Source organism: Prionailurus viverrinus, chromosome A3 (assembly GCF_022837055.1).
Source record: "Prionailurus viverrinus isolate Anna chromosome A3, UM_Priviv_1.0, whole genome shotgun sequence".
NCBI classification, from domain to species: domain Eukaryota; kingdom Metazoa; phylum Chordata; class Mammalia; order Carnivora; family Felidae; genus Prionailurus; species Prionailurus viverrinus.
Window position 1 is genome coordinate 18,887,597 of NC_062563.1, and position 26,163 is coordinate 18,913,759.

Here is a 26,163-nt window from a genome sequence, read left to right on the forward strand (position 1 = left end):
CTGTGTCTAACAATTTCCCTCATGTTCTCTGGAAATTAATGCTCATCACTCTCCTACAGATGCTGACCCCTTGCCAGAAAACCCATTTCTAAGCCCTTCTTGCAAGCCAGCCTCTTACCAGAGATGCACTTTTCCTCCCTTGTTAAATAAACACAGTCCCTGCCTCGGAGGCCCTTTTCCTGCAGTAAGGCCAGGGGAGGAAGCACTTGTCTGCCCGGTCCTCAGGGCTGCCCAGCCTCGCCACTGGGGAAGAGCCAGCAAGGCCCAGACAGCAACACGCTGCTTGACCCCAGGAGGTCCAGTTTCCCCTCAACGCTGTCTCCCACAGCTCCTGCTGGGACAGGAGCCCTCCGGTGTCTTCCCATGGAGACCTCACTCCCCACCCATCCTACCCCTGCTTCTGGAAAACAGATTCAAATCAAGAAACCTCTTCCTTCCTTCAGCCCTTCTGCTGTGTGTGCTGTGGCTCAGCCGGACGAGCTCCACTAGCCACAGTAAGCCTGTGGGATTCAGCTTTCAGGATGCCCAGTACATAGTGGGCGCTCGTGAGACGTGTGTGTGTGTGCATGCACATACATACATAAGTTACATTTGTCTAGATGCGTGTATAGATTTTCTGTTTCTTGTTGAGCCATTTGACAGTAACTTGCAGACGTGAGCCCTCACCCCTACATGCTTCAGCCTGTGTCTCCTAAGAATATTTTCCTACCTACTAACATTATCACACATATGAATATTAATATCTAATATCTAGTGTACATTCAGATTTCCCAAATTGCCCCAAAAACGTCTTCTAGGGCTAGTTTTTGTTTCATTCTGTTTTGTGTGCAGGAATTTTAACTTTGCTTCCACACACACCTCCTTTGGTTTGTTAGGTCTCTGTTCAGTCATGAATATTTGTGGGCTAACCCTCCTAACCTTCCTGGGAGGAGCAAGGAAGTTCTGGTCACCACCTTCGCCTCCTCCTCTACCAGGAGTTAAGTTTGAGAGCTAGAATCCACAGGCTTTGGAATACGTGCTTCTGTGTATTGGTGAAGATGTCCTTCTAGGCTTAGAAGAGCAGATTTACCTCCAGTGTTGCCTAACGTCTGACTCTCCTGCTCCCTGCTCTCCTTGCCCTCTCCCCAGGCTTCCCTGGAGGAGGAAGCAGATTTGCTCTCAGGGTATAATTACCAGGAGGGAAAGCTGCCAAAGCCCAACTTGGCCGCTGTGTGTGGTCGCCGAGCTGCTGGGAGGGGCACCTGACTAGGGTGGGCAGCAGCTGGGCGGCTGGAGGGACCGTCCCTCCCACAGGAAGTGGTGAGAGCTGACTTCCTCTGCGAGCACCCCTCTCTCATGGCAGTAGGTGAAGAGCCGTTGTCTTCACCCCTGGGACCTTTCTGCTGCTGCTCATCCAGTCTGAAGGGGAGAAGGCAGTATGCCTCCTTGGCAGGTTCCCAGTTCTGAAAGGGCTCAGCACTTTCTCTATGTCAGAGGCTCACAACAAGAGCAGGGGAGGAACATTTCTGGACATCCTGATGCCGGAGGGGCATGCCAAAGGTCCTGCAGGATATAGGGCTTGACGAGGTGTCTAGCCCTAGATGCCCCAGGTGCCCAGATGTTAAAGAACATCTGGTTTATAGCAAATTGTTGGAAAAGAAGATGGAGGCATTGTTTATCAAGCTCTGGGTTTACTTCCTAACAGAAAGGCTTCTCAGATCAAACACACCCTCTACTGGAGAGTTAGGAGGGAACTTTGTGGGTATAAAGGAAAAAGACACACCCCAACACCTTTCTCTGGCTCGCGGCTGTGGCTGGGCTGCAGGGAAGAGGTCCTGGAAAAGCCCTGTGGTCCTGTTGCGGCTCCGCTAGCTGGGGCCCTCGGCTGACTGGTGTGCGTTACAAGTTCTGCTTTTAGCCTGGCCCCGGTCCCTCAAGTGCTACTCTCTCTGTTCAGAAATAGGAACCAGGCAGGGATTGCTCCCCAAGTGATCATCCCCAGAGCCAGGGTGAGTGGCTGCCCAGCACCCTGGACACACCGGCCCAGCGAAGAGCAGGCACTGGTCACGGGTGGGAGTAAGAGCCAGCGTGGCGAGGTGCATGCGACAGCCAGGCTGGGAAGGGTCTGCTGTGCCCCTGGAGCAGATCCCTGCTTCTCCCACTTTGTGAGAAAGAAGCGGGGCGCGGGGCGCCTGGGTGGCGCAGTCGGTTGAGCGTCCGACTTCAGCCAGGTCGCGATCTCGCGGTCCGTGAGTTCGAGCCCCGCGTCAGGCTCTGGGCTGATGGCTCGGAGCCTGGAGCCTGTTTCCGATTCTGTGTCTCCCTCTCTCTCTGCCCCTCCCCCGTTCATGCTCTGTCTCTCTCTGTCCCAAAAATAAAAATAAAAAACGTTGGAAAAAAAAAATTTAAAAAAAAAAAGAAGGGGGGCGCTAAGCATGACAGTATCACCGTTCCTTCAGTTCTGCTAGTCTAAACCGAGGCTTCTGGAGAAGAGTTTTCTTGTAGTCAACCATCATAAAGCTTTTTGCCCGTGATTGGGTTTTTCTTGAATATTCTCTGGGAAATTGAGGGAGAGATGTAGGACTTCAAAAATAACCTTATTCCTGGGGACTTGGGAACATTCAAATACACATCCTTCACATGTACGGATCTGTAAATCCTTTGTGAAATGGCCGTGACCATTGTCCTGACCCCTCAGGGCTGGTGGGATGACTAATGCATATGGAACCCTTAATGTCTGCCTGATGCAGGGCAGGTGCACATTTAGTGCACTGTCAGTACTCCTGCTGCTCTTCCAGTCCCCACTGCCCCTCTGGGATGGCCACAGTCCTGTCCACACTGCCACTATTGAGGTCCCCATGCCTCCATTCCCAGCCGCTTCTCGGTTGGCAGCCCACCACACAGGTGTGTTCACCGAGGACCCGTGTTACCAACTAACCACATCTCTACAGCTGCTTCTTTAAGCAGAGATCTGTTGGAGTTTCTAAGGATTTGCTTCTTTAACAGTTAGGCAGAAGAGAGGCAGGGAACTGAATGGAGATGCCAGAACTCCTGGATTAAAGTTTGAAGTAGAGGTCCTTAGGAGGGTTGTGAAGAGACATCTTTCTTTTTTCTTCAAAAATTGTTCTGGGGCACCTGGGTGGCACAGTCGGTTAAGCGTCCAACTTCAGCCAGGTCACGATCTCCCGGTCCGTGAGTTCGAGCCCCGCGTCAGGCTCTGGGCTGATGGCTCAGAGCCTGGAGCCTGTTTCCGATTCTGTGTCTCCCTCTCTCTCTGCCCCTCCCCTGTTCATGCTCTGTCTCTCTCTGTCCCAAACAATAAAATAAATAAACGTTGAAAAAAAAAATTAAAAAAAAAAATTGCTCTAATGTTTGTTTATTTTTGAGAGAGAGAGCATGCACCCATGTGCAAGCAGGAGAGGGGCAGAGAAGGGGGGGACAGAGGATCCAAAGCAGGCTCTGTGCTGATAGCAGTGAGCCTGATGTGGGGCTCGAACTTGCAAACTGTGAGATCATGACCTGAGCCGAAGCCGGACTCTCAACTGACTGAGCCACCCAGGTGCCCCAAGGTTGTGAAGAGTCACCTTAACTATTCTCAGACCTGGCTGTCAGTCTCAGCCCTTAGGTGTCCGCGGACTCCTGACTTCCTTTCCTATTTTCTTTAGCAGTCCTGGCCCTAATGAAAGTATTTTTCAGGCCCTTCTGGTGTCTCTTGGTGCGATCTGTCCCTGCCTTCTCACTCCCAAGTATGCTCCATTAAGGACTGCAGCTGGGGCCCTGCATCTGAGCCTCAGAGTAGACTGGTGGAGTATCAACTGTGTCTTATCAGGTCCCCACTCCCCACTGCAGACTTGCAGGAAGGGAAGGCATGCATACAAACGGCTGAGCATCCTGAGAAGGCAGCAGAGTCAGCCGTAGAGAAGCGTGGGCTCCTCCAGCATCAGCGCGGGGGGCCTCACTGTTGGGCCCTCTCACGTCATGCTGCTGTGCTGGGGCCTGTCCCGGCTTCCACATTCCAGCCCTGATGGTGACCTGCGTCCCCAGTGCAAACCCACTGTGACGGATCACTAATGGCCACTCAACATCTTTAGCCTCATCGTTGCTGTGATCAAAGAGAAGGTGGCAGAATCACACCAGCTTTGTAACAGGACCCACGAGGAGAAGCCCAGGCAGTTAAGGCTGCTTTCCTTCAATGGCTCAGAAAGGAGAGAGGACTTCCAGGGACCACAGGGAAGGGCTTTTTCTCCATGCTCTTCTCCACAAAGATTGAGACTGCTCAACGGCAGTTGTCCCAACGTGCCTTTGAGCCCGTGGACACGCACCGCCTCCGTGAGCTCAATGACAGCAGGGAGGAGCGGGAGGCAGTAGAAAGAGGGAAAGGTGTGGTTTCCCGGGTGACGCAGGGGTTCCACGCAGAGGGTCCTGAGAGAAATCTCTCCCTTTCTCTTGCTATGGGGATTATTCGTGCTGCTTTGGGAACAGATTCAGAGTTAGGTACGCTGTAATTGCACCGGTTTGTTTAATTCTCTCTCTGCAACCAGACGGGAAGCTCTGGCAGAGTGGGCTCTCTGGCAGGCTCTGGTACATCCTCGTCACCCCCCAGAGCCCCTGAACCACGGTCACAAAGGAAGGAGCGCATGCGGCTGCAGCAAGCCCGCTGCCAGGCTGGTGCTTTGTCCGCCGTGTGGCCTACCACTCACTGATGCCGTTGGAGCAGCAGGTTCCCTGATTCCCCATAGTAAATCGTCCGCACGGCGGTAGCAGAGCATGCGTGGTGCTGGGTGACCCACGTGCAGCAGAGCTGGATGGCGGGCCGCGTGGTACTTAGCCCCGGAGTTCTCCACCAGCTGGGAAAACCAGAGCACGGCCCTCCGATGAGAGGGAAACTAGACTGCCTCCCTTGAGGGAAACCAGAACATCAGTCACTATGATGCGTTTCCCCAGCCACATTAAGAATGCCCTCGTCTCCTCAGCAAACATGTAGACACCCTGTTTGGTGACAGAGTTGTCCTGCAGGAACTTGTGACCCACAGGGAGTGAGGTGTGTGCGGTCACTGGCACCCCTCCAGTAAGCACTTGTTCCTGTGGGTCGGGTAATGTGTTGCACACTTTGCCTCCGGTAAGGCCAGAGAGATGTCATGGTCCTTTCTCACTCACACTCTGCGAGTCTAACTGAGGTGGCCCGACTCCCATAGCTAGTTACAGAGCTGGAACCAAAATTCAGGTCCATCTCCTGCAAAACTCTGTCTCCCCTACTCTGCTTTGTTGCTTCCATTAAAAAGCTTCCTGTGTCACAAGGAAGATGAACGCTCGCTTTGGTCAAGGCCTTGCAGCTGTAAGTCTTGCCTAAGACCTGGGTGTCCTTAGCTGGGCTCCAGTTCCCAGCTCTCTGACGAGCTCCTCCAGGGAGTGGATGCTGCTGTCGTGTGCTGGTGGTGGCTGGCTCTTGGCCTCCCAAGCCAACGGCCTCAGGCGCACCTAGGCTAGAGAGCCATCGAGGCAGGTAGGCAGGGGGCTCCCACTCGGGTCCTTGGCGGAACAGGAGCAGTCTGGCCCAGTGCAGAACCCTGGTCTTCATCCCCAGCCCATCCTGCCCTCCAGTAACCTTCGGCATCTCTTTGTCCTTTTGCAGGGATTTCTCCCAGAAAACAAGTTCAATCACACCCTGGCCGAGCCTGTTCTTCGAGATGCGGGCCCCCGCAGGAGGGGGAGGCGGCCTCGGAGCGAGCTCCTGAAGACCCCTGCCATCGTGGCGGACTCTCCCTCGGGTATGGGGCCACTGTTCATGAACGGACTGATCGCTGGGATGGACCTGGTAGGACTCCAGAACATGAGAAATCTGCCAGGCATCCCCCTCACGGGCCTGGTGGGGTTCCCGGCCGGCTTCGCCACGATGCCCACAGGCGAAGAGGTCAAAAGCACCTTGAGCATGCTGCCCATGATGCTGCCGGGAATGGCCGCAGTGCCCCAGATGTTCGGTGTCGGGGGACTCCTCAACGCACCCATGGCCACTGCCTGCACCAACACCGCTCCAGCACCTCTGTCAAGCACAACAAAAAGTGGCACAGCAGCGACCGAAAAGACTGTAGAAGACAAGCCGAGTAGCCATGATGTAAAAACGGACACGTTAGCTGAAGACAAGCCTGGTCCTGGTCCGTTTTCTGATCAGTCCGAACCTGCAATAACTACCAGTAGTCCTGTGGCTTTTAACCCCTTTCTCATCCCAGGAGTGTCTCCTGGACTCATTTACCCATCCATGTTTCTGTCCCCGGGCATGGGCATGGCTCTGCCGGCGATGCAGCAGGCCAGACACTCTGAAGCAGTAGGTCTGGAGAGCCAGAAGCGGAAGAAGAAGAAAACAAAAGGGGACAGCCTGAACCCCAACCCAGAGCCTGCTCCCGGGTCCGAAAAGGAGCCAGGCGGCGATCAGAACTGCCCCGAACCCAGGGCCCCCGTCCCTCCAGAGAGAGGACATGTGGCACAGGCCAGGGAAGGGGGCCTCAAAGACTCCAACAGTGACACCAATTAGAACTGTTTCATTTAAGAAATGATTGTGACTTGTAAGTTTCTTATCCCATAAAGGTTTGTTACTTCCCTCACTCCACCTTCATAAGAACCTGTGTTTCCATAAGTAATATTACCTACCTAATTTTCTGAGAACTGTGGTCACAGATGTTAATAGTTGCAGGGTCTTGCCACTTCATTAGCTGAGTGTCGTCGACCTAGTGTAGGAGGCACAGAATTCTCATTCTGTTACCCAGTTGTTCATTCCAGCAACCGTAGCTAATACAGTATGTGGTGACACACCCTCCCCCCCTTCTCTTCCAAGTTCCCACTCACCTGAGGAGGGACAGTGGCAAAAGAAAGCTGTCTAGGGATTTACCATCAAAGGGCCAAAGAACAGAGACAGAGAGGAGCTCTTTTTTCCGTGAGCTGTGTTGAATGGGAAGAATCTAATGGGGAAACCAAAAAGCACAGAAGAAGAAAGTGCTCGTGCGTATTTTTTAGTTAAGGTATTTCCCTATTTTATCATGAGGACTAAATGAGTAGTGTAGACAGAAGTATATAACTAATGGTTGAAAATGCATATATTCATTTCTTTAGAAAGCAAAAACCTTACTGGTAGTAACAGGACATCCCCCTTAATGGTTTTTCAGACACCTGCGGCAAGAAGGAATACTGACGAGGCATTATTTTATACATATGTATGCCGTCTCCCCCACGTAAAGATCGTTCTCAGTATGGAAAAGCTTTACACGCTGGGGTTGTTGCTGGCAGTGGGGGCGGGTGAGGGGCTCGTCCTCTGTGGGGCTGGACACTGCTCACCTCACTCTCAAGAATCGCTCCGGCCACCACCAGGCCCTCACAAGTTTTTACTTTGTGCTCCCCTTCACCGAGAATAGGGCTCTTTCTGGAGCCTTCGAGGATATAGTCACTCAACACTTTTACACTTTGCTAGGTCCCTTCGTCAAATTATTTGAGATTGTCCGAACTGGTGTGTGCCACCTTTATAAAACGACTGTGAAAGTTTGTTTCTTCTCTCCCATTTTTTTTTTTCTCTATTCGGTTTCCATTACACAGTTGGACCCAGATTCCAGATCAGGTTAGTCGAGACTGTTGCAAATTAACATCGTTTTCCCTTCTCACTCGGGAAGCACCTGCCTGAGTGGCGCTTACCTTGCCTGCGTTCCCCTCCCACTTGTGTCCCGCACTCCAGAGGGCCGGTCATGCTCTGAGACTGAAAATAAGCTCGTGGTTCAGGACTCGGGGGGGCACAGGGCCCGTGCGGGGGCCGTCGGAGACATTGGAAGTGCTATTGGTACCAGTTTCACTTGGTGTTGCCACAATTTACTGTATTTTTTACTTTTCCTGTTACAGTTTTGCTAATTTATCAGAAGGTCCAAAAGTTTGACATAACTATTTCAGTTTGCATTATTTATTTATGATGCTTTTGTCATTGTCTTTTATACATTTGGGATTATAAATTATGTAAATGTTAAAATGAGCATCTCAAAGAAGTCTGTTAAATTGTGACCGAAGAAAAAAATAAGATGTATCTTCGAACGGTGGAGTTATGAATCAGAGATAAAAATCAGAAATTCTGTAACCGATCGCATAAGAAGAAAGAATCCGTTGATTGAACAAATCTTATTTAATGACATCTTTGTAGCGTAGATGGTCGATAATGCTGACAACAGATTTCTTAGAAATGCTGCTCTCTATTTAACTAACATTTTGTTCAGTTTTGCCTCCAGTGGAAGCAGAAAGGGTTTTTTCAGCTGTTAAATCCTAAAAATCAATATAATTTATTTATGTAAAAAAAAAAATCACTCAATCGATATATTTTTGAACCTTTTAAGTACTAATTTTCTTTTTATCAAGTAGAAAAAAAATGTATTTGCCCTAAATCCTTAAAATACAAATGCTATAAAAATTCATGTATCTTGAAAGCCTTACTGCAAATGAGTATTATAGACATCCAGCAGAGCCTGGGTTTCCTTTGTTGTCCTCGTTGTTGTTTTGTATGGAAAAGCTGCTTTCCCTAGGTTCCACTTAGAACCTCCAGTAGGTCACAGGGTTCAATATGGATTTGATTTAAAAACCCACCAGCATGCTAAACCCCTTGTTATATCTTACCGAACCTGTATGTTTAACTCTCTGGGTGTTTAGGCTTATATTTGACTGCTATTGTGTCCCTGTTTGCAAAATGAAAATGACACTCTGTGGATTATTTGCTCTGTAAGGCATAAGTGCTTCTTATGATTATTTTGACGTTTCCAAGAGCAAAAGCCAAATTTAAACTCTCTTCAGCAAACTTGAGCCTTTTCATCTAAATTCCATGTCACTCACAGCCATAACTTTCCTTGGTCATTCTTCACCCCGTGTCTTACATAATAAATTGTCTGTGGTCTTGATCCTGGATTTAAAAAAAAAAAAAAAAAAAAAACAATTTTAAAAGTCAAATTCAGTGGCACTTGGATGTCTCTTGCTGCCTGGGCCTTGTATAAATACATCATCTGCACACAGCAGTCCACGGTCTTTCCGAGTGCCCACTTTGTTCTGGGCACGCTACTGGGGGCTTGTTAAATATCCATTCACGGGGGTTGATTTGCCTTATCTCTTGACCCACCGGCACACCTGGTTAAAACACGTGCCGTAGAAGGGAGAGCAGTAGAGTCCCTGCTTCCCGGACCTGGGGCCCCCGGGCCTGGGGCCCGAATGCTCCAGCCGCTCCACGCTCCAGCCGATGCCTCAACTGCGCCACTTTCTAGAAGCCCCGCCTCAAATCACATACCTGGGACCTCGGTGGATGGGGGGGGGGGGGGGGGGGGGGTGGCGGTGGAACCACTGTGGGATCAGAACAGGTCCCAAAACACAGGAGTGCCTCAGAATTCTTAAGGCTTGTTAAGAATTTGGTGGCCCTTAGCTTTCTTCTCAAGCCCCAGAAGGACTGTGTCCGAAGTTGTCGAGGAGACTGTCAGGAAAGTGCTGAAGCCCTGGCCACACAGCCAGACACCCACCAGTTTCGCCCTTGCTGGGTCACCACTAGGGGCCGACGGATGGCGGCTGAAGAGCCTGGAGAATGGGTGAGGCATTGTTCTCTAAGACCCCGGAGTCCTCTGCTGTGGTTTTCCAAGTCAGGGTGTATTCCAGTCTTTGCAGCCCTCCAGTCCAGACGGGGGGAGCCATTCTTCTGGGAAGAGGAATAATTTATGCAGAATAAGTAATAAATAGTCTTGGTTTCACTCTTAACCCCCGAGGCTGCTCCAGTAGAGTCTGCTTCTGTGAGGCAGAGGAGTGCAATTAGTTTAGTACGTTGGGCTAGTGTTGCAGTGTTTTGTGTGTGTTTGCCATAAGTGACCTCATTTGTCTTCAGAGCGTCTTGGTTACTGGGTAGAGGGCGCTGGCATCCGGTGTGCCTAATGAAAGCCACTGGAAAACAGCAAAGCTGTGTCATCAATCACAGCAGAGCTGGGGCTAACCTCTCCGTCCCTCCAGCCTGAGGTTGGAACAGGCCAGCCTTTGTGATGCCGGCCTGGGACCCCCTCCACCTCAGAGACCAGATCTGACTGAGTGACTCTCGGGAAAAATTGGCACCAAGGAAAACAGAACAGTTGTGGCCACACCCTCTGGAAAACTTTATGCTTGATTCATTTATAGTGAATTCCTTAAAATGGTTTCTTGCAAGAATTACTGTTCATTTGCCTGGTCTGGAAACCACAGAAGGATGGTCTCTTAGGTCAGTAGTGGGGTTCACCCAGCCCAGTGACCAGCACCTTGGGTTCCAGACCGTGGCTTCTCAAAACCCAGTCTCTGAAGTACAGAAGCATGAGGACAGGTGCTCAGGACCTTGGTGCATGCTGCCTGGGTGGCCAGTTCTGGGGCCACCCTCATGATCCAGACTCGAGGGGTATGTGGGGTGAGCCGAGTACAGCTCCTGTGAAGAAGGTGTTCGTGGGATCAGTTTGGATGTGCCTGAAGCTAACGCTGCCGAGACAGTCCTGTTGTCGGATTTCTGGCTCAGCCCTTGCCCGAGGCCCAAGGACAAAGGAATGAACTAGGATGGAGAGGGGGGGGCAGAGGGAAGAGAGATGGGGCTTCTAGGGTCAGGGGGAGGGGCACATCCCTACCTTCTCCAAGCCTCCGTTTCCTCATCTGTAGAACAGGGCTAATTGTACCTCGCAACCTAAAGGATTGATCAAAATGACCAGTGTTGGGTGCTGAAAAGTATGCTTGCCTATGAGTCATGTATCTTTACCGCTTTTGAGTAGCCGGTGAGGGGAGGAGCACCAGTCTCCTGTCCCCTGGAAGGAGGGTAATCAGATCAGGGATAAGGAAGGTCTTGCTCAGTCCCAAGATCCTCCTGGATCTCTGGGGCCTCCTTCAGTATAGACTTGCCAGATGGAGGGGAGAAAATGACACCCAGTTAGTTTTAATTTCAGATAAACTAATTCTCTTGGTATAAGTATATTCCAAGCAGTATTTGGTACATAATTACACAAAAAACTTTTATATGGCATTCAACTTTAACTAGGCATCCTGTATCTTCTCTGATAACCTCACTCAATGTAACAGTGCACATTTATTTAGCAGGCACCTCCTCTAGTTAGAGCTTGTTCTAAGTGCTTTATGGCCATCCCCTCCATCCCCTCAGTCACTCAAAAGTCCCCATTTTACAGATGAGAGAACTGAGGCCCAGAGAGGTGAAATAACTTGTCCAGGCACCCAACCTGTAAACGACAAGAGCTGGGATTTGGGGACCCAGAAAGACAGATTGCAGAGCCATTAGCCAACCAGGGGATCAGCATGGGCATCTAGTCTGGGCATGAAGCAAACTGCCTTCTGGTGCAGCTTTGGGAAATAGGGCGATAGGAATGGTGAGCAGGGGAAGGGGCTGGGGGGCCAGCTGCCCTGAGCGGGGTAACTGGTGGGGGGGGGGCGGGAGGTGTTTCCTTCCCATCCTGCTGTGCTAGGCTAGGGTCATTCTTGGAGTCTCATTCTTGGTGCTCAGACACACCAGGCCCAGGCCTAAGGGGCCATGTGAGAAGCAGCGTCCAGTCTTAGAAAGAAGTGGCAGGGGTCTGTGTAACTTCTCAGCCAGAAGGGCCAGAGGGAAGTTGGCCGGGACCGAGAGGAGGGGGATCTCGCAAATGACAGGGAAACCAGCCTCCCAGACAGCAGACCATCTCTAAAGGCTGGAGCCTAATTTCTGCTACAAGGTTTGAGTAAGCAGGACCAGAAACCCAACTGGGAGAGCTTTGATCCAGCTTTCTGGTGTGCTCCCCCCTCGCCCCAGGGTGTTCAACGATCGCCCACCATTCGTGTGCTGGGTGCAGCACGAGCCGCCTGGGAAGGGGGAGGCAGCACCGCTCTTTCCACGCCCACCAGGCCCTGGCCGTGACCTTCCCCCCAGGGCGGCTCCGGCACGGCCCCCTGGGTGCCCATTTCCTCTGCTCTGCCCACTGTGCCAGGCCTTGACATGCAGGAGCTCATCCCCAAACGTGTCCTCCACATGAGGACAGGGCTCAGGGAGGCTGCCACCTGCCTTCAGCTGGAATTTAGAGGTGGGTCTGATGGCAGCGTGGAGTCCACAGAGCACAGCCCCCGTCCGTTTTTGTATAGCCCACGAGCCAAGAGTGGACTTTACGTTTTAAATAATGGAAAAACCAAAAGAAGAATATTTCCTGACATGTGAAAATCATACCCAATCCAAATTTCAGAGACCATAAATTAAGTTTTATTGGAGCGTAGCCACACCTGCTCCTGAACGTACCATCTGTGGCTGCTTGTGCACCACACGAACAGAGTGGTCTGCAACACCGAAAATATTTATTATCTGGCCCTTCACAGAAATAGTTTGCAGACCCCTGGCCTAGAGCATCGGTTTTATTCATAGATTCAGTGCAGAAAGTAAGTCATTTAAAGTCTTCTTATATTTATTTGACCGTGTTTTTGCACGCACATTATAAGAGTGACACCTGTGAAGATAAAGGAGGCTTCAAAATAGCCCTGGACCGAGGGCCTGCCTCCTGAGGGGCCACCTCCAACCCCCCAGGGCACACTGTCACTTTGGAGGAAAAGTTGGGACTGCCCTGCCCCCACGCTCAGGAGAGCCCGAGGACGGATTAGACGCTGTGGGAGAAGAGGCAGTGTTTAGAGAGAGGACCCAGAAAAGGCAGGAGGGCACAGCCCGAGTGAAACACAGGACGTGGGTTTAAGGGCCAGGAGGCAACACTGTCTGTGCCTGGGGAAGGGGCCGGCAACCCGGGTCCGGTCCGTGGCTGGTGGCGGTGCGCTGTCTACCTGCAGAGTGGCTGGAAGGGAGGCCTCCCAGGAAGACAGGCCTGGCAGGGTGAGCCTGCACTGGCCTCACTCCCACCCGGAGCCAGGGAACGGGAAGGCCAGACGTGGGAGCGCAGAGCGCAGGGCAGCAGTAGCGGCCCTGGCAGCCGGGGGCGGGGGGAAAGGGGGTCCCCTGGCCCAGGCCGACTGCAGCCACATCCTGGAAGCAGAGTTCAGAGGAACCCAGGAAAGAGCGGCGGAGACCCGGTCTATGCAGCTATGAGTTTCCATCCCTCCGCCTCCCACACCTGCAGCTCAGGGCAGCTGGCCCCTCCCTCCTCGGGCCCCAACCGCGGCCAGCTCCACCCTCATTTGATTGACAGCTGGTGGGCCCTCGGCCACTGCCTGGGGACTTCCAGCCTCTCCTGCTGTGCACCAAGTGAGGCTGGGCTTGGGGGGAGGCAGATCAGACACCATTCTGCTGTTGGGACCTCCTTTTGGGAGGACAGGACGGACTGAAGGAACAGCTACATCTGCTAGACATCTCCTGCCGGCCAGTGGTGGGATTATGCACGCACGGGAGCCAAAAGGATCTGTAATGGGATGGCGGTCGCTGCATCCCAGCAGTCGTGGGTGGCGGCAGAGGTGTGGGAGACAAGAGGGAGGAAGTGCTGACATTTTCAGGAAAGGAAGGTGGGCGATCCAGGAACTACAGCCTAGTCAATGTGACACCTATCCTAGTGGGCAAAATTATAGAAAGGATTTTTTTAAGATCTTTTTTTAAGATTTCTTTATTTTTGAGAGAGAGAGGTAGAGAGCAAGTAGGGGAGGGGCAGAGAGAGACAGGGAGACAGAATCCCAAGCAGGCCCCGCACTGTCAGCCAGAGCCTAATGCAGAGCTCAAACTCACAAGCCATGAGATCATGACCTGAGCCGAAACCAAGAGTCAGACGCTTACCTGACTGAGCCACCCAGGTGCCCCTGTAGAAAGGATTTTTAAAGATGTGCCAAGGGTGCATCAAGAACAGGTCAAGCCATAGTCACCTCCATCCCCTTTGGGTGACCAGAGCAGCTCAGTGTGGTTTCCATTGTGACAGGCAAAATGCAGAGCTGTGGGCTTTGCCCCTGCCTGGACAGCCGTGCCCGAACACAACTAAGCAATGGTCTGTGTCCATCTGGGGAGGCATCAGTGGCCCATGGGCTCGCTTCTCAAAGTCTGGCAGTGTTTGTAGACTCCCACACCTACCGGGCAAGGCAGACGACACACGTGAGGGACAGGGGCCAAATATAAGGCAATAGGAAATGGAGGGGATCATGCCCCGACTAAAAGGGACAGCTTCGACCGGCGACAACCAGTGATGCCATGCGGGAAGGCGGGCTCTGTGTTCCCCAATACCCTGAGTGTTTTTTTCAATAGAAGATGGACTTTTCAACGTATGCGGTAAGTTTTCAAAAAAACGAAATCCACTGAGCAAGTATCTGTCTGCAGATTGGATCCAGGACGCACAGAGCACATAGTTTGCTTCTTGAGTGGTTGCAGAGCCGTGGGCATTGGCAGGTTCCTGACACAACCAGCAGGTGACCTGGGAGAATACAGAATCGGGATGTGTTTTAAGGGAGGGAACTGTCCTGTCTCCCACTGGGGAGTCCCGCTCTCAGGACACAAGGAAAAGCTCGGGAGTGCCGGTCAGTGCAATCCTGGCAGCTAGCATCTCCCTCCCAGAGGGGCTCTCCACCTGGGGGGGGGGGGGTCCAGGGAGAGGCTGCGGCCCCACATGGGGGAGGTGCTGGGCACTTGCCTGGAGCAGACAAGAGGCCGGGTTGAAGCAGCTTGGCAAAACCTCCTTAGGCAAATTATTAGGCCCCTTGACTCTGGTCTTGTGGGGTGTATGTGCCTGTTGTATCACCCACTCAAGATGACACTTGGGCCCCACATTTCTCTATCCCCAGCACATTGGGAGTCCCCAAGAATCCTCAGGGACTTCCCAAGAGTGGGGGATACCACCAAGGGCCACCTTGCAGGTGTGAGTCGGGGGAGGCTAACAGGAAGGCAGGGGCTGGGGGGGCCCAGGTTGAGCAGGGCAGGCAGTGACTCAGGGCTGCTGAGGTGTTAAGCCTCTTTCCTGGCTCTGACCAAGAGGAGGCCAGACTAGGAAAACTCTAGACACCGCTCCCACCCACCCCCCTCACTCCCATCCCCACTCCAGCTCTGATCCGGGCTTTTCCATTCACAGATCCCAAACTTTCCAGGCCAGCAAAGAGCCAGAGGGGCTGCCAAGGCCCGGGTGAGTGCCTTTGGAGAGTGGCGAGGGGACACGTGCAGTCCTGTCAGGTAGGTCACAGGGGCCTGAGGAAGGCCCTGACCCCAGCCCCTGGGGCCCCTGGGCTCCCCAGGTTGGAGGACCCTCCTACTCTGACTCAGTCCCTTGTCAAATGTCCCCATCAGGAAGCAGAGTATATGCATTTAAGGAACAAGGCCTTGACTCCAGGAGTCCTAGTGTTGGTGTGCATCTGAGAGAGACAGAGACAGAGGGGTGGAGGACAGTGACGGTGGCCCTGGAGCAGGCAGTCTTGCCGACTGAGCCCCTGCAGCCACTTCCTTCCCTTCCCCAGACAAGTAGGAGATAGTTAGCCTCCCCTGCAGGAAGGGCATGGAGAGGCAGGCTGAGCGCTCTCAGTGCACAACCCAGCACCCCAAAACAAGCCCAAGGGACAGGAGCCATGTTCCACTGCCTGGACCCCACCGACCCAGCCACCCCAGCAGGACTAAAAAGGAGCAGGTCTGAAAAGACATAAAACATCCACCCAAAGTGGTACTTCCTCTGCAGAGTCAACAGCGGGTGCACAATGTTCTCAAAACCCTGACCTTGTTTTTATTAGTTACCCCTGTATCCTTGGTGCCACCCTCCCTTTGGCAATAAGCCAGTCAGCCCGTCTGTGCTCAGTTCTCAGGGACGAGACTCTGCCTGGCTTCTGAGTTCCCAAAGCAGACCCTGGCCTGGAAGAGTGACAGGTAAGAGAAGGTGGACTGCTGGGGGCTGGGGAGCGTGGGGACAGGACAAAAGGACCAGCCTCCTCAAGTGCGCCCTGTCCAACTCCAGGACCCAGGAGCCTCCTGGAGCCGAATCTACACCGCACGCTTCTGGAAGCTCTTCTGGGTGGCCCGGGCCTGCCCTTCCCCCTGTGACTGTGGTCCCTCTTTCAGCACCAGCTCACGTGTCCCCCCCCATCCCCCCCAACCCCCCCCCCCCCGGACAGACAGGGAGAGCGGCTGCTACCTGTGTCCTGAACTTCACTCGGAATCAGATCTTACCCCATTGAGCAACCCTCCTTCCAACACCCTAGGGCCTCCAGGACCCCCGTGCCATTAGCGGGTGGTGCCCCCCATATCAGCTCTCAGTGTAGGGAGAGCAGGGCAGAAGCCCCCACCCCTGTGCTTTGGTGGGGCTGGGAGAAACCAGCCCGAGCCAGGTGGCTGCCGGGTAAAACCCACCCTAAGACACCAGCACTGTGCAAAGACTGACTTTGTGATTGGGTCCAGAGGCTCTGTGGGCCAGGAGCAAGGGGTGGGCAGGCCTCAGACCTCCCTCTGAGGCCACGAGAGACTGGCAGCAGCACCCACCTCCCTGAAGGCGGGCAGAACCCAGGGATGCCCACAGAAGGGTCCCTAGGGACATGGCCAGCAGGATGCCTGGGAGGGACTCAGCTCCCTAAATGGCCTGGGGCACCTCTGTGGGCCTCGCCTTCCCTGTGCCCAGTCCCTCCCTGCTCTGCCAGCCTGGGCATGGGAGCCTGAGTTGCTGTGTCCCTCCCTTGAGAGTGGAGTGTCCTCAGACCAAGCTCACCCTCAGGACCTAGGGCCCCCTCTCTAGCTGAGGCTCAGCTGACTGATGCTCCCATTCCATCTTGGGGGTAGGAGCGGGGGTCCTGAGCCCCCTCGTGAGTCCCCACTTTCCTGTTAGGCGATTCCCCGTGAGCCTTTTTATAAAGAATCGGCTGGGAGCCAGGGAACTTTTGGAAAGTGTATGGGCCAAGCCAAGCTGCACAAACCTGTCTTCCTCCCAGAGCTGAAAGGGGCCAGGTTGTTCCCAGACGAATGCAGAGGCGGGGCGGGGGCGAAGGGAGGGGAGAAGGAAGGGGGCTACCTCAGGAGGCCTCGCACACTGTGGAGCCACAGCCAGGGAAGGGGGAGGATGAGGAGGCACAGCCAGAGGCAGCGGCGGGAGGAGGTCCGGTCCCAGGTGTCTCATGTAGACTCACATGCGAGACATACACGCCCCCAAAGCGCTTGGGTGCAGACTGGGTCACACAGGGATGCAAGCACGTAGGGAGGCACGCTGGCGTGCACAGACGTTTGCACAGGTACATACACTGAGGCGGTCACACACACAGCTGCAGAGACGTGCTCAAACATGCTCCCACATATGGCCCCACCCCACATGTGTGCACATGGAATACACAGCGAAAGACGTGTGCAAAGGATGCGTATGGAGAAATACCAAGCCAGATCCAGGAGGCAGGGAGAGGGCTTGACCACGCTGACAACCCAGCTCCCTTGGGCCCAGCACACCCGTACACCCATGTACACACACACACACACACACACACACACACACACACACCCTGGCCGGGAACCACTTACTTCATAGGAACTTTTGGATCCAGGGCAACACGCAATCAAGACCTTGTGCTGGGAAAGAAAGCGCCTTTGTCTGCTGGGACCGGGGCTTTGGGAGCAGCTGCAGCCTTCCCCAGGACTGGGGCCAGGCCAGTTCCTCGCTTCTGGGTAGGAAGGTCAGGCGGGGCCGGGGCTGAGGGCGAGGGCGCGGGGGCCCGGCAGGCCCTGCCATAACCCCCAGATGCTGTCCTCTGCCGGCTGCACGCAGCCCAGGAAGGCAGTGGTTCCCCGCCCTCGCCTGGGACTGGCCCCAGGGTGACCCATGGTTCTAACCCTGGCCCTGGTGCTACACTGACCCAGACTGAGGCCCAGCTCCGGCCCCAGGGTTCCACGGCTGCCTTGTGCCAGTGGCCTCGCTTTTTTTAGCAGAGTGAAAGAAAGGTCAGGCTCTGGAATTAGAAAGATGTGACATTGAATCCTGACTCTGTCGCTAGCTGGGTGGCTTTGAGAACAGACCTTCCTGAGCCCTGTGTTCATTGGAGCCCCTGTGACAGTGCTCCAAGCCCAGACGGAGGCACACCTCCTCCTGGAGTCCACAGCCGCCTCTGCTCTGCACGAGCTGTCTCTGGGCCTGGTGGAGCTGGGGGAGCGCCCGCTGCTCTGGCCACAGGGAGGAGGGTGGAGCCCACACCCAATCCATCTGACGCTTCTGTGACTCCCCTCCTCCCTTTGGTCCCTTTCCTCCCTCATGGTCCTGGCCCTGCTGCCCGGTGCCTCACTCTCTCCCTCCACCTCAGAGCCACGTCTTCTGCTGGCGAACCCCCAGTGAGGACAGTCCCGTTTTCTAACTCAAGAGGATTCAGTCTAGGGACACCCTTCAGAGGTGGGTCCCGACAGTCCCAGGACCCTTCTGCTGGGGGCTCTTCCCTGCATCTGCAACCTGCAAACACCTTCACGGTGTCACCACAAAGCCGGGAACGTCATTCTCGTAGCTCTTCCTCTTCCCTGGGGTATCTCAAGGCCAGGGCATGCCTGGCACCGAGCCTGGTATGAGGCCGTTACTGTCAGACTCAGCAGTGGCTTTCAGAAGTTCAGGTGCATTCAGCTACCACTGCCCCTTGGTGGGTTTCTAGCTTTTGCTCTTACTGTAACTTGGTGCCTCTCTTCTCACATATCTCTCATAATTGCATGGCAGTCAAATACCTTGTATCCTTACTGTTAACAGAATTGTACTGTTTTAGAAAATAACGAAGTTCAACCAGCCAAGTGTGGGGAGTGGCAGTTCAAGTGCTCTGCCCTGTCACTCGCGGTACAATTCATTTGTGCATTGTTGATGGGTTGAATGCCGGCTCCCTGCCAGACCTGGAGCGGCCCAGAGGGAGTCCACCGAGAGCCCACCGAGAGCCCTGTCTAGAAAGACCCAGAAGAAGAGACCAGCAGGGGACGAGGACAGGTAGGCAGAAAGTGTGGTTGGGCAGACAGAGGACTGGGCAGGCCCTGCGGGAGCCTGAGGGGGGTTCCTTGGGGCACAGGTGGTTCCAAGATGGTTTTGCAGAACAAGGGACATTTGAGCTGAGCTTTCAAAGAGCAGTTGGATTTTTTTTTTTTCTGGTTAAAGATGAGAGAGGGTGAACCAGGCAGGAGACGAGCATTTACACAAGTCATGGGAATGGGAAGCGCCTGATGTGTGTGAAGGAATGGGAAGTGTTAGATGCGCCGGGGCGGGGCGTGTGTCAGGCTGGGCTGGAGAAGCTGGCACCAGATGGGCCTGTGGATGCCAGGGAGACTGGGGAACCCCTGCCACATGGAGGGCACCCAGCCCTGGCCCTGGAGCTGCCCCATGGAGCTATTCGCTCCCATTCTGAACCCTCTGGCTCAGCCCCACCCGCCCCACCTGCAGCTTGTGCTAGGAAACTCAGCTTGCACTGTGGTCAAATTCCCTTCTCTTCTTGGCTTGGAAGAAAAAAAATTATGGGCAGGAATTTTTGTAGGAGGTCTTTGTATATTGAAATTCTTGATTCTTTGTTACATAGATATCTTGTCTGTCATTTCCCTCCCTCCCTCCTTCTCTCTCTCTCTCTCTCTCTCTCTCTCTGTGCAGTTTGACCTTAATTTTATTTTGCTTTGATGGAAAGGAGCCTTATATATTTTTGTTGTCCAGTCCACCAGTCTGTTCATTTGACATTTTCTTAGAAAAACGTTTCTTATTGTAAAATTGTACAGGTATTAGGATTTTTTTTAAAGTTTATTATTTCAGAGAGAGAAAGAAAGAGGGAGCACAAACAGGGGAGGGGCAGAGAGAGAGGGAGACACAGAATCCCAAACAGGCTCCAGGCTCTGAGCTGTCAGCACAGAGCCTGATGTGGGGCTTGAACCCACAAACCATGAGATCATGACCTGAGCCAAAGTCAGACACTTAACCAATGAGCCACCAGATACCTCTAGGCATTAGGATTCTTTATGGTTTAACTTCTAGCGCGTAAATCTGTAAGCCATCTAGGTTTACTCTGGTGTATGGCAGGAATCTAACTTTACTTTTTCCAAATTGTTAGCCAGTTGTCCAGTCCCATTCAGTGAGTAATCCATCATTCCTGCACTGGTTTGTTTATTTTGTTCAAAATTCCTCATCTTTTCAGTTTTTAAAGTCGTACTTGCAACCTAAACAAAAAAGAGAGACAGAAAAGGAGAAGTAGGAGGGGGAAGAGGAAGAGGACAAGAAGATGAGGCGAGGAGGATGAGAAGAAGTAATCCGATGGTCCTAGAAAGATCTGACTCAGAAGGTAAAGCCCTCTCCTGAACCCACCTCCCCGAGATAATGACCACCAGCAGCTTATTATATATCCTTTTATTGTTAGTGTGGTAACATTTATTAGGTTTCGCTTAAATACAGAGATGTACAAAGAAAAATACCAAAAGGAATCAAGAGCTCTAGAAAACACGTAACTGATATAAAAATATGTTGACCTTAAACAAAAGGTAATACACGTCTAGTGTTGGAGAAGTCACAGTCCTGAAAGAGACAACGTGAAAACCAAGCCCTCCTCTCTCACTCTCCACACTGCCCCAGGCAAGTCCTTTTCCCTGAAGGGAACCAGCCAACACTTCCCATTGGCTTTGGTTTGAAATGCGTTTTTTTTTTTTTTTTTAAATGTTTATCTATTTACTTTGAGAGAGAGGGTGCAAAAGAGTGGGGCAGAGAAAGAGAGGGAGAAAGAGATTCCCAAGCACCGGGCTCGAACCCACAAACCATGAGGTCACGACCTGGGCAAAAATCAAGAGAAGGCTGCTTAACCGACTGAGCCACGCAGGCGCCCCCTGAAATGCATTTTCTTCCCACATCCCACACCGTCCTCTGTGGACGGGTCTGTCTCCAGACTTCCAGTTTGGTGGGCCATTTCTCTCTCTGCTATGCAAGTGCTGGCACCACGGGTCCCGGGGCGCAAACTGTGTGAAGCACTGGAGTTTTACCACGTGCTTGAACAGCTGGCAGGGTCGGTGCCCCCCTTACTGGTCTTCACTGGCAGAGGTACCGCGACCGTCTCCGTTCGGCCTGCTGTAACCAAGGACCACAGACCGGGTGGTGTATAAACACCAGCACTGTGTTTCTCATGGTCTGAGATCAGGATGCCAGCACGATTGGGTTCTAGACAAGGCCCTCTTCCAGGTGGCGGACCGCCGGCTTCCCGCTGTGTCCTCACATGGCAGAAGTGGGGTGAGCGAGCTCTCTGGGTCCCTTCCACGAGGGCTCTAATCCCGTGCCAGCGGGCTCTGCCTCCAGATCCAGTCACCTCCCCAAGGCTTCCCCTCCTGATACCATCACATTGGGGGTTAGGATGCCAACATATGAATTCGGGGGACACAGACATTCAGTCCACAGCAATTATTATTCTATACTCATTTTCCATTTCTGTTCTGTATTATCCCACCCTCCCCCGTTTGATTGGAATTTTATTGGAATCGCATTATTTGCATGGATTAATTTGGGGGTGATTGTCTTTCATGACAGTGAGTTTTTCTGTTGTGGATACAGGCGTGTGTGCTTCTTAGGACTACATCAAGGTTCTGTGATCTTTCTTGTCAGGGGTCTGGGTCACCCCTTCTTGGGACACTCAAACCTCAATTCCTCAAATGTTATAGCTGCAGCCACCCAAGAGCAGAAGGTTTGGGAGACAGGGTTGCTGTCTTCTGGCACTCAAGGGCCATCATGTACAGGAGGGAGTGATGGGCTCAGCAAGGCTCCAGAGGGCCAAACTTACACCTCTGGGCGTCACCCCGCGGCAAACAGAACAATAACTGTAAGGCCATGAAACAAGCCCCGTGGTGGGGGGGGGGGGGGAGGGAGGGAGGGGAGGCGTGGTGGTGACTGCTCCACGAATGGCACTTCTCCAGCCTTCCAGGGAAAATGTCACCGGTGCCGTCCAGGGGCTTCCCGGCTTGGTGGGAAAGCCGGGGCAGGGGGATACGGGATGCTGGATTACAAGGGCCTGGTCCTTCCACTCTGAGGAAAGGCCCAAGGCTTCCCAGTATCTCCTCTGTGCCCCTTACCAAACCTTGTCCTCCCCCGTGACCCTGAGGGTGCGGTGGTGCTGACCCACTTTACGTCTGAGGACAGAGAGGCTCCGCAAAGCCAAGGGACCCAACCAGGATCACCCAGCAGCTCTGGTGCACCCCGGATCCCAAGGCACACACCCCTCAGGCTGTCTTTCCGTGATTGTCCCCCAGGAGGCCCTGTTCAGGGACAGGGCTGGACCACCCTGCCCAGTCCCCCGTCGGGGGCAGCCACTGGGCAGGTGAGTGGCCCAGTAGGCGGGAAGGCACCCCCAGCTCTTCTCTTGTGCCTGGTTCTGCACGTACATCTGCCTCTCCCCCCCTCCCCGGGCAGCTCTCAGCTTGGCCCGTGGTGTCCTCAGGGGGCCAATGGGCTTCTTGATTCCAGGCTGCACATCTGGAAGTTGACGCTATTAAAACAAACCCCATTATATAACAAATGGACATCTGGAACATGTTAGCACTGAGTTTTTAGAAAAAGAAATTGTTTTGGATGTGCTCTCTCCTAAGAATGTGGCAAAGCGCCCTCACCCAGGCTGTCCAGGAACCCAGAGACCAGGCCGCCTCTCCTGGGCCCATTTCTCGAGGTAACTCAGGCCAGGCCAGAGGTGGGCCAGGGCAGAGGCAGGGACAGACTCCCTTCCACCAGACAGGCGACTTCACTGTCTCCTGAGGGCCACGTGCTTAGAAGGCCACTTTCCAATTTCATTCAGATATTTATTCAGCACTTGTGAGCCTACTGTGTGCTACCAACTCATTATCATTCATATGCCACCCCCCCCCCCAACATCCACCACAGCTTAATTACTCCATCGTGGCTTAAGAAAACAGATCATGGTCTGCCCTGGATTCTAAACAACAAAGCTTACACAATGCTGCGCCTCAGTTTCCTCTGACACCTTAGCCAGTCCCTGGAATTTCCTAGCATCCTCAAGCTTCTCTCTGAATTGTCTTCCTCCCCTTCCCTCCAGACACCGGCATATAGGGGCTAAAAACACCAATGACCTACCAGTGACGCGGCATGGGGTTGTGGTGGTTCTCTCTATGGGTGGACTTGATCTAGCACTGAAGAGGCTTTAAGAGAAATGTCTGACTAACATTTTGCAATGGAAATGTTATTTTTAAAAATATTTCCGCCCAACGTCCTATGATGAAAAACTTCAGGCATACAGAAATGTTGAGAGAATTGTACCGTGAATACCATATAAACCCACCGCCTAGATACTACAGTTGTTAACATGCCGCTGTATCTATCCATCTCTTCACCCATCAATCAGTTCACTATATTGATTCAGTTCAGACATCACTATATTTCACCCCTAAACACTGTGCATGCAAATCGCTCACTAGGGTCTGGTACTTGTTCCTGACTTTCTTCCAGGTGAAATTGACATACAATGAAATGTGGAAGTCTTAAGTGGACAGTAAGACCCCCAGACCACAGGATGTGACTGTATTTGGAGACAGATCTTCTGAAGAGGTAATTAAGTTAAAATGCGGTCACATGGGTGGGCCCTAATCCAGTATGACTGGTGTCCTTCTAAGAAGAGATTAAGAGAGGCTCATGGGTGGCTCAGTCCATTGAACATCCGACTCTTGATTTCGGCTCAGGTCATGATCTCACAGTTCGTGAGTTCGAGCCCTGAGTCCAGCTCTGCACTGAGAGTGTGGAGCCTGCTTGGGATTCTCTCTCTCTCCCTTTCTCTCTGCCCCTACCCTACTTGTGCTCTCTCTCTCTCTCTCTCTCTCTCTCATGCGTGCTGTCAATAAGTAAACAAATAAACAAGCAAATAAATAAATAAACATTTTAAAATATTTTTTAAAAAGAAGAGATTAGGACACAGATATGCACACACATGGGAGGAAAGACCATGTGAAGACACAGGGAGAAGACAGCCATCTCCAAGGGAAGGAGAGAGACCTCAGAAGAAACCAGCCCTCCCCAAAACTTGATCTCTGACTTCTGGCCTCCAGCACTGTAAGAAAGTAAGCTTCTGTTGTTTCAGCCACTTTGTCTGTGGCAGCTGCAGCAAAAGAATACACCAGGTTTACCTTTTCTAGAATTGCATGTAAATAAAAATCGTACACTATGTCCTCTTTTGTGTCTGGCTTAATTTGCCCAGCATAAGGCGTTTGGGACTCATCCATGCTGCTACACGAATCCATACTTTTCATTGTGGAGTAGTATTCCATTGTATAAATATCCCACAGTTTGTTTAGCAAAGGAAATGTATTTGTTTGTTTGTTTGTTTGTTTGTTTACATTTATTGAGGGGGGGGGCAGAAAGAGAGGAGAGAGAGAGGATCTCAAGCCGGCTCCACACTCTCAGCACAGAGCCCGATGCGGGGCTCTATCCCACGAGCCATGAGATCATGACCTGAGCTGAAATCAGAGTCGGATGCTTTAACGGGCTGAGCCACCCAGGCGTCCTGGGAAATTTACTTTTTAATGAGGAATTGTTTCATAATATTTCCCTCTCATGTTTGTCTTTTGTGTCATCCCACCAACAGAGAGGACAGTCAGCCCTACTCAGCAGGGAGCTTCAGAACTGTACTCGAATGTGTAATCATCCTAAAATGTATATAAAACACAGCATACTTCCTGAAATGGCCTAAATATGAGATTAAAATAGTACTGCATTTTTTTTAATCCCAGTGGATGCAGACAAATCTATGGTGTCACAGGGACTTCATCCCTTTGGTTACAAATAACATAGTGATTACACTGACTTTGGTGTCAAGGGCCCTGGATTTGAGTCTTCCTTGCTGTGTGATCTTGGGCAAGTCACTATACCTCTCTGAGCCTCGTTTTCTTCACCCAGGAAGTGAGGCTAATCATCCCTTCCCTAAGGGTTGCTTGAAGACCAAATGAGCTAATGTACTCAGGTTGCTTCCAAGGCTGGAAGTAGTGAGGACTCGGGAAACCTTTGCTGCTGTGATTTGTCCCAGTCAGCAGCCATCAAAGCCAGAACCTCTCTCCTGAGAGGGCGGAAAAAGTGGATTTCTAGGCCACTAAGAGTAGAAGATCAGCTTTCTGCACTGCCCTACATGGTAGCTGGGACCAAGGAGCAGGGGGGTCAAGACCATGTCAAATCAACAAGCCGCCAAGATCAATTAGCCCGATGCAATCCCAACAGAACGGGGGGTTTGGAGGAATGAGGGCTCCAGAGTGCTCCCAGTCTGCACAAGCCTTGCACATGTTTGACCTTTTCTTTTTGTTATTTTGTTCCATCCGAACAGGGCAGTTCAGAAATTTGTTTCACTTTGTCATGATCGCTTCTAGGAAAGTATAAATTTAAATCGGATAAACTAGGAACCTATCCCTTAGAACAGATACTAATTTAATACTTTTCCTCTAACAAAGCCGAAGAAATGCATAATCTGAATCGCCGCCATTTACTTTATTTCAGAATTTCCTTTCTTCTGAAAGAAATACTTTTCAACTTTGAAGTCCTTAGGAATTGGTTTTTGGCATAATTTATCCACTGTGTCCCAGGCGGCTTTGAAATGTTCCTAATTTCTCTCAGATGATGATCTTTTTTTGGATTTTCAAGACAAAGAAAGAAAGCATCTATAGTTTCACTTTGAAGCTCTTCAGAAAAATATTCCTATGACACTTACCATGTGGTAAAGAAACTTAAAATGCAAGAGAAGTTCAAATTTGGACACAGGGCCGTCCATCCCACTGAATGCCGCCTTCACTACAACGGGCCGTGGCCCAACGGCGTCTGAACCCTGCTCCTCACAGCTCCAGGTGTTTCGGAGAAATCACCTTGCCTCCCACACGCTTCATCTGCACCCCACTTCCAAAAGTTTGGGGAAATTCTTGCAGGAGATACGTTGTGTTGTGCCAAGAACATCACCGAGGGCATTTGAGGTCTTTCCTTTCCTCTCAGAACTTCATTACTACCAGAACCGATGTGCAGAACTCTTCAAACTGCCTCCGTGCCACTCAGCGTTCTATACCTTCCAGATGCGTTGTCATGGATCTCGTAGCACGTTCAAGTCGATTTCACTTGGCTGCCATTTTTCTTCGCGGGTATATTTTTATAACCCTGCACGAGATAGATGATCCACCTCGGTCACTGCGTAAACATTCATGAGACCCAAGAACCTCTAACGTCCTGGAGGAGAGCTGCCCTGCTTCCCAACCCTAAATGTGCTGCTATAGCGGGCTCCCAGGTAGCCCGCAACCAGGCGTGGCCGATGGGCAGCGCCCTAGAATAAGGGTGCTGG

General features: G+C 52.2%; 1 protein-coding gene across 4 annotated transcripts in view; it reads left to right on the forward strand.

Moving 5' to 3' along the window:
- The window catches only part of CHD6 (chromodomain helicase DNA binding protein 6), a 206,698-nt gene extending 196,224 nt beyond the window's left edge, over positions 1-10,474 (forward strand). For 3 of the 4 annotated variants that reach the window (XM_047852262.1, XM_047852265.1, XM_047852264.1), the window contains one exon: positions 5,612-8,881. In XM_047852262.1, coding sequence (XP_047708218.1) covers positions 5,612-6,508 — 897 coding nt within the window. In that variant the 3' untranslated portion in view covers positions 6,509-8,881. Of the gene's footprint in view, positions 1-5,611; positions 8,882-10,461 lie in introns of those variants that run through there. The other variant, XR_007150819.1, reaches the window with a different exon arrangement.
- The last annotated feature ends 15,689 nt before the right edge of the window (positions 10,475-26,163 follow it).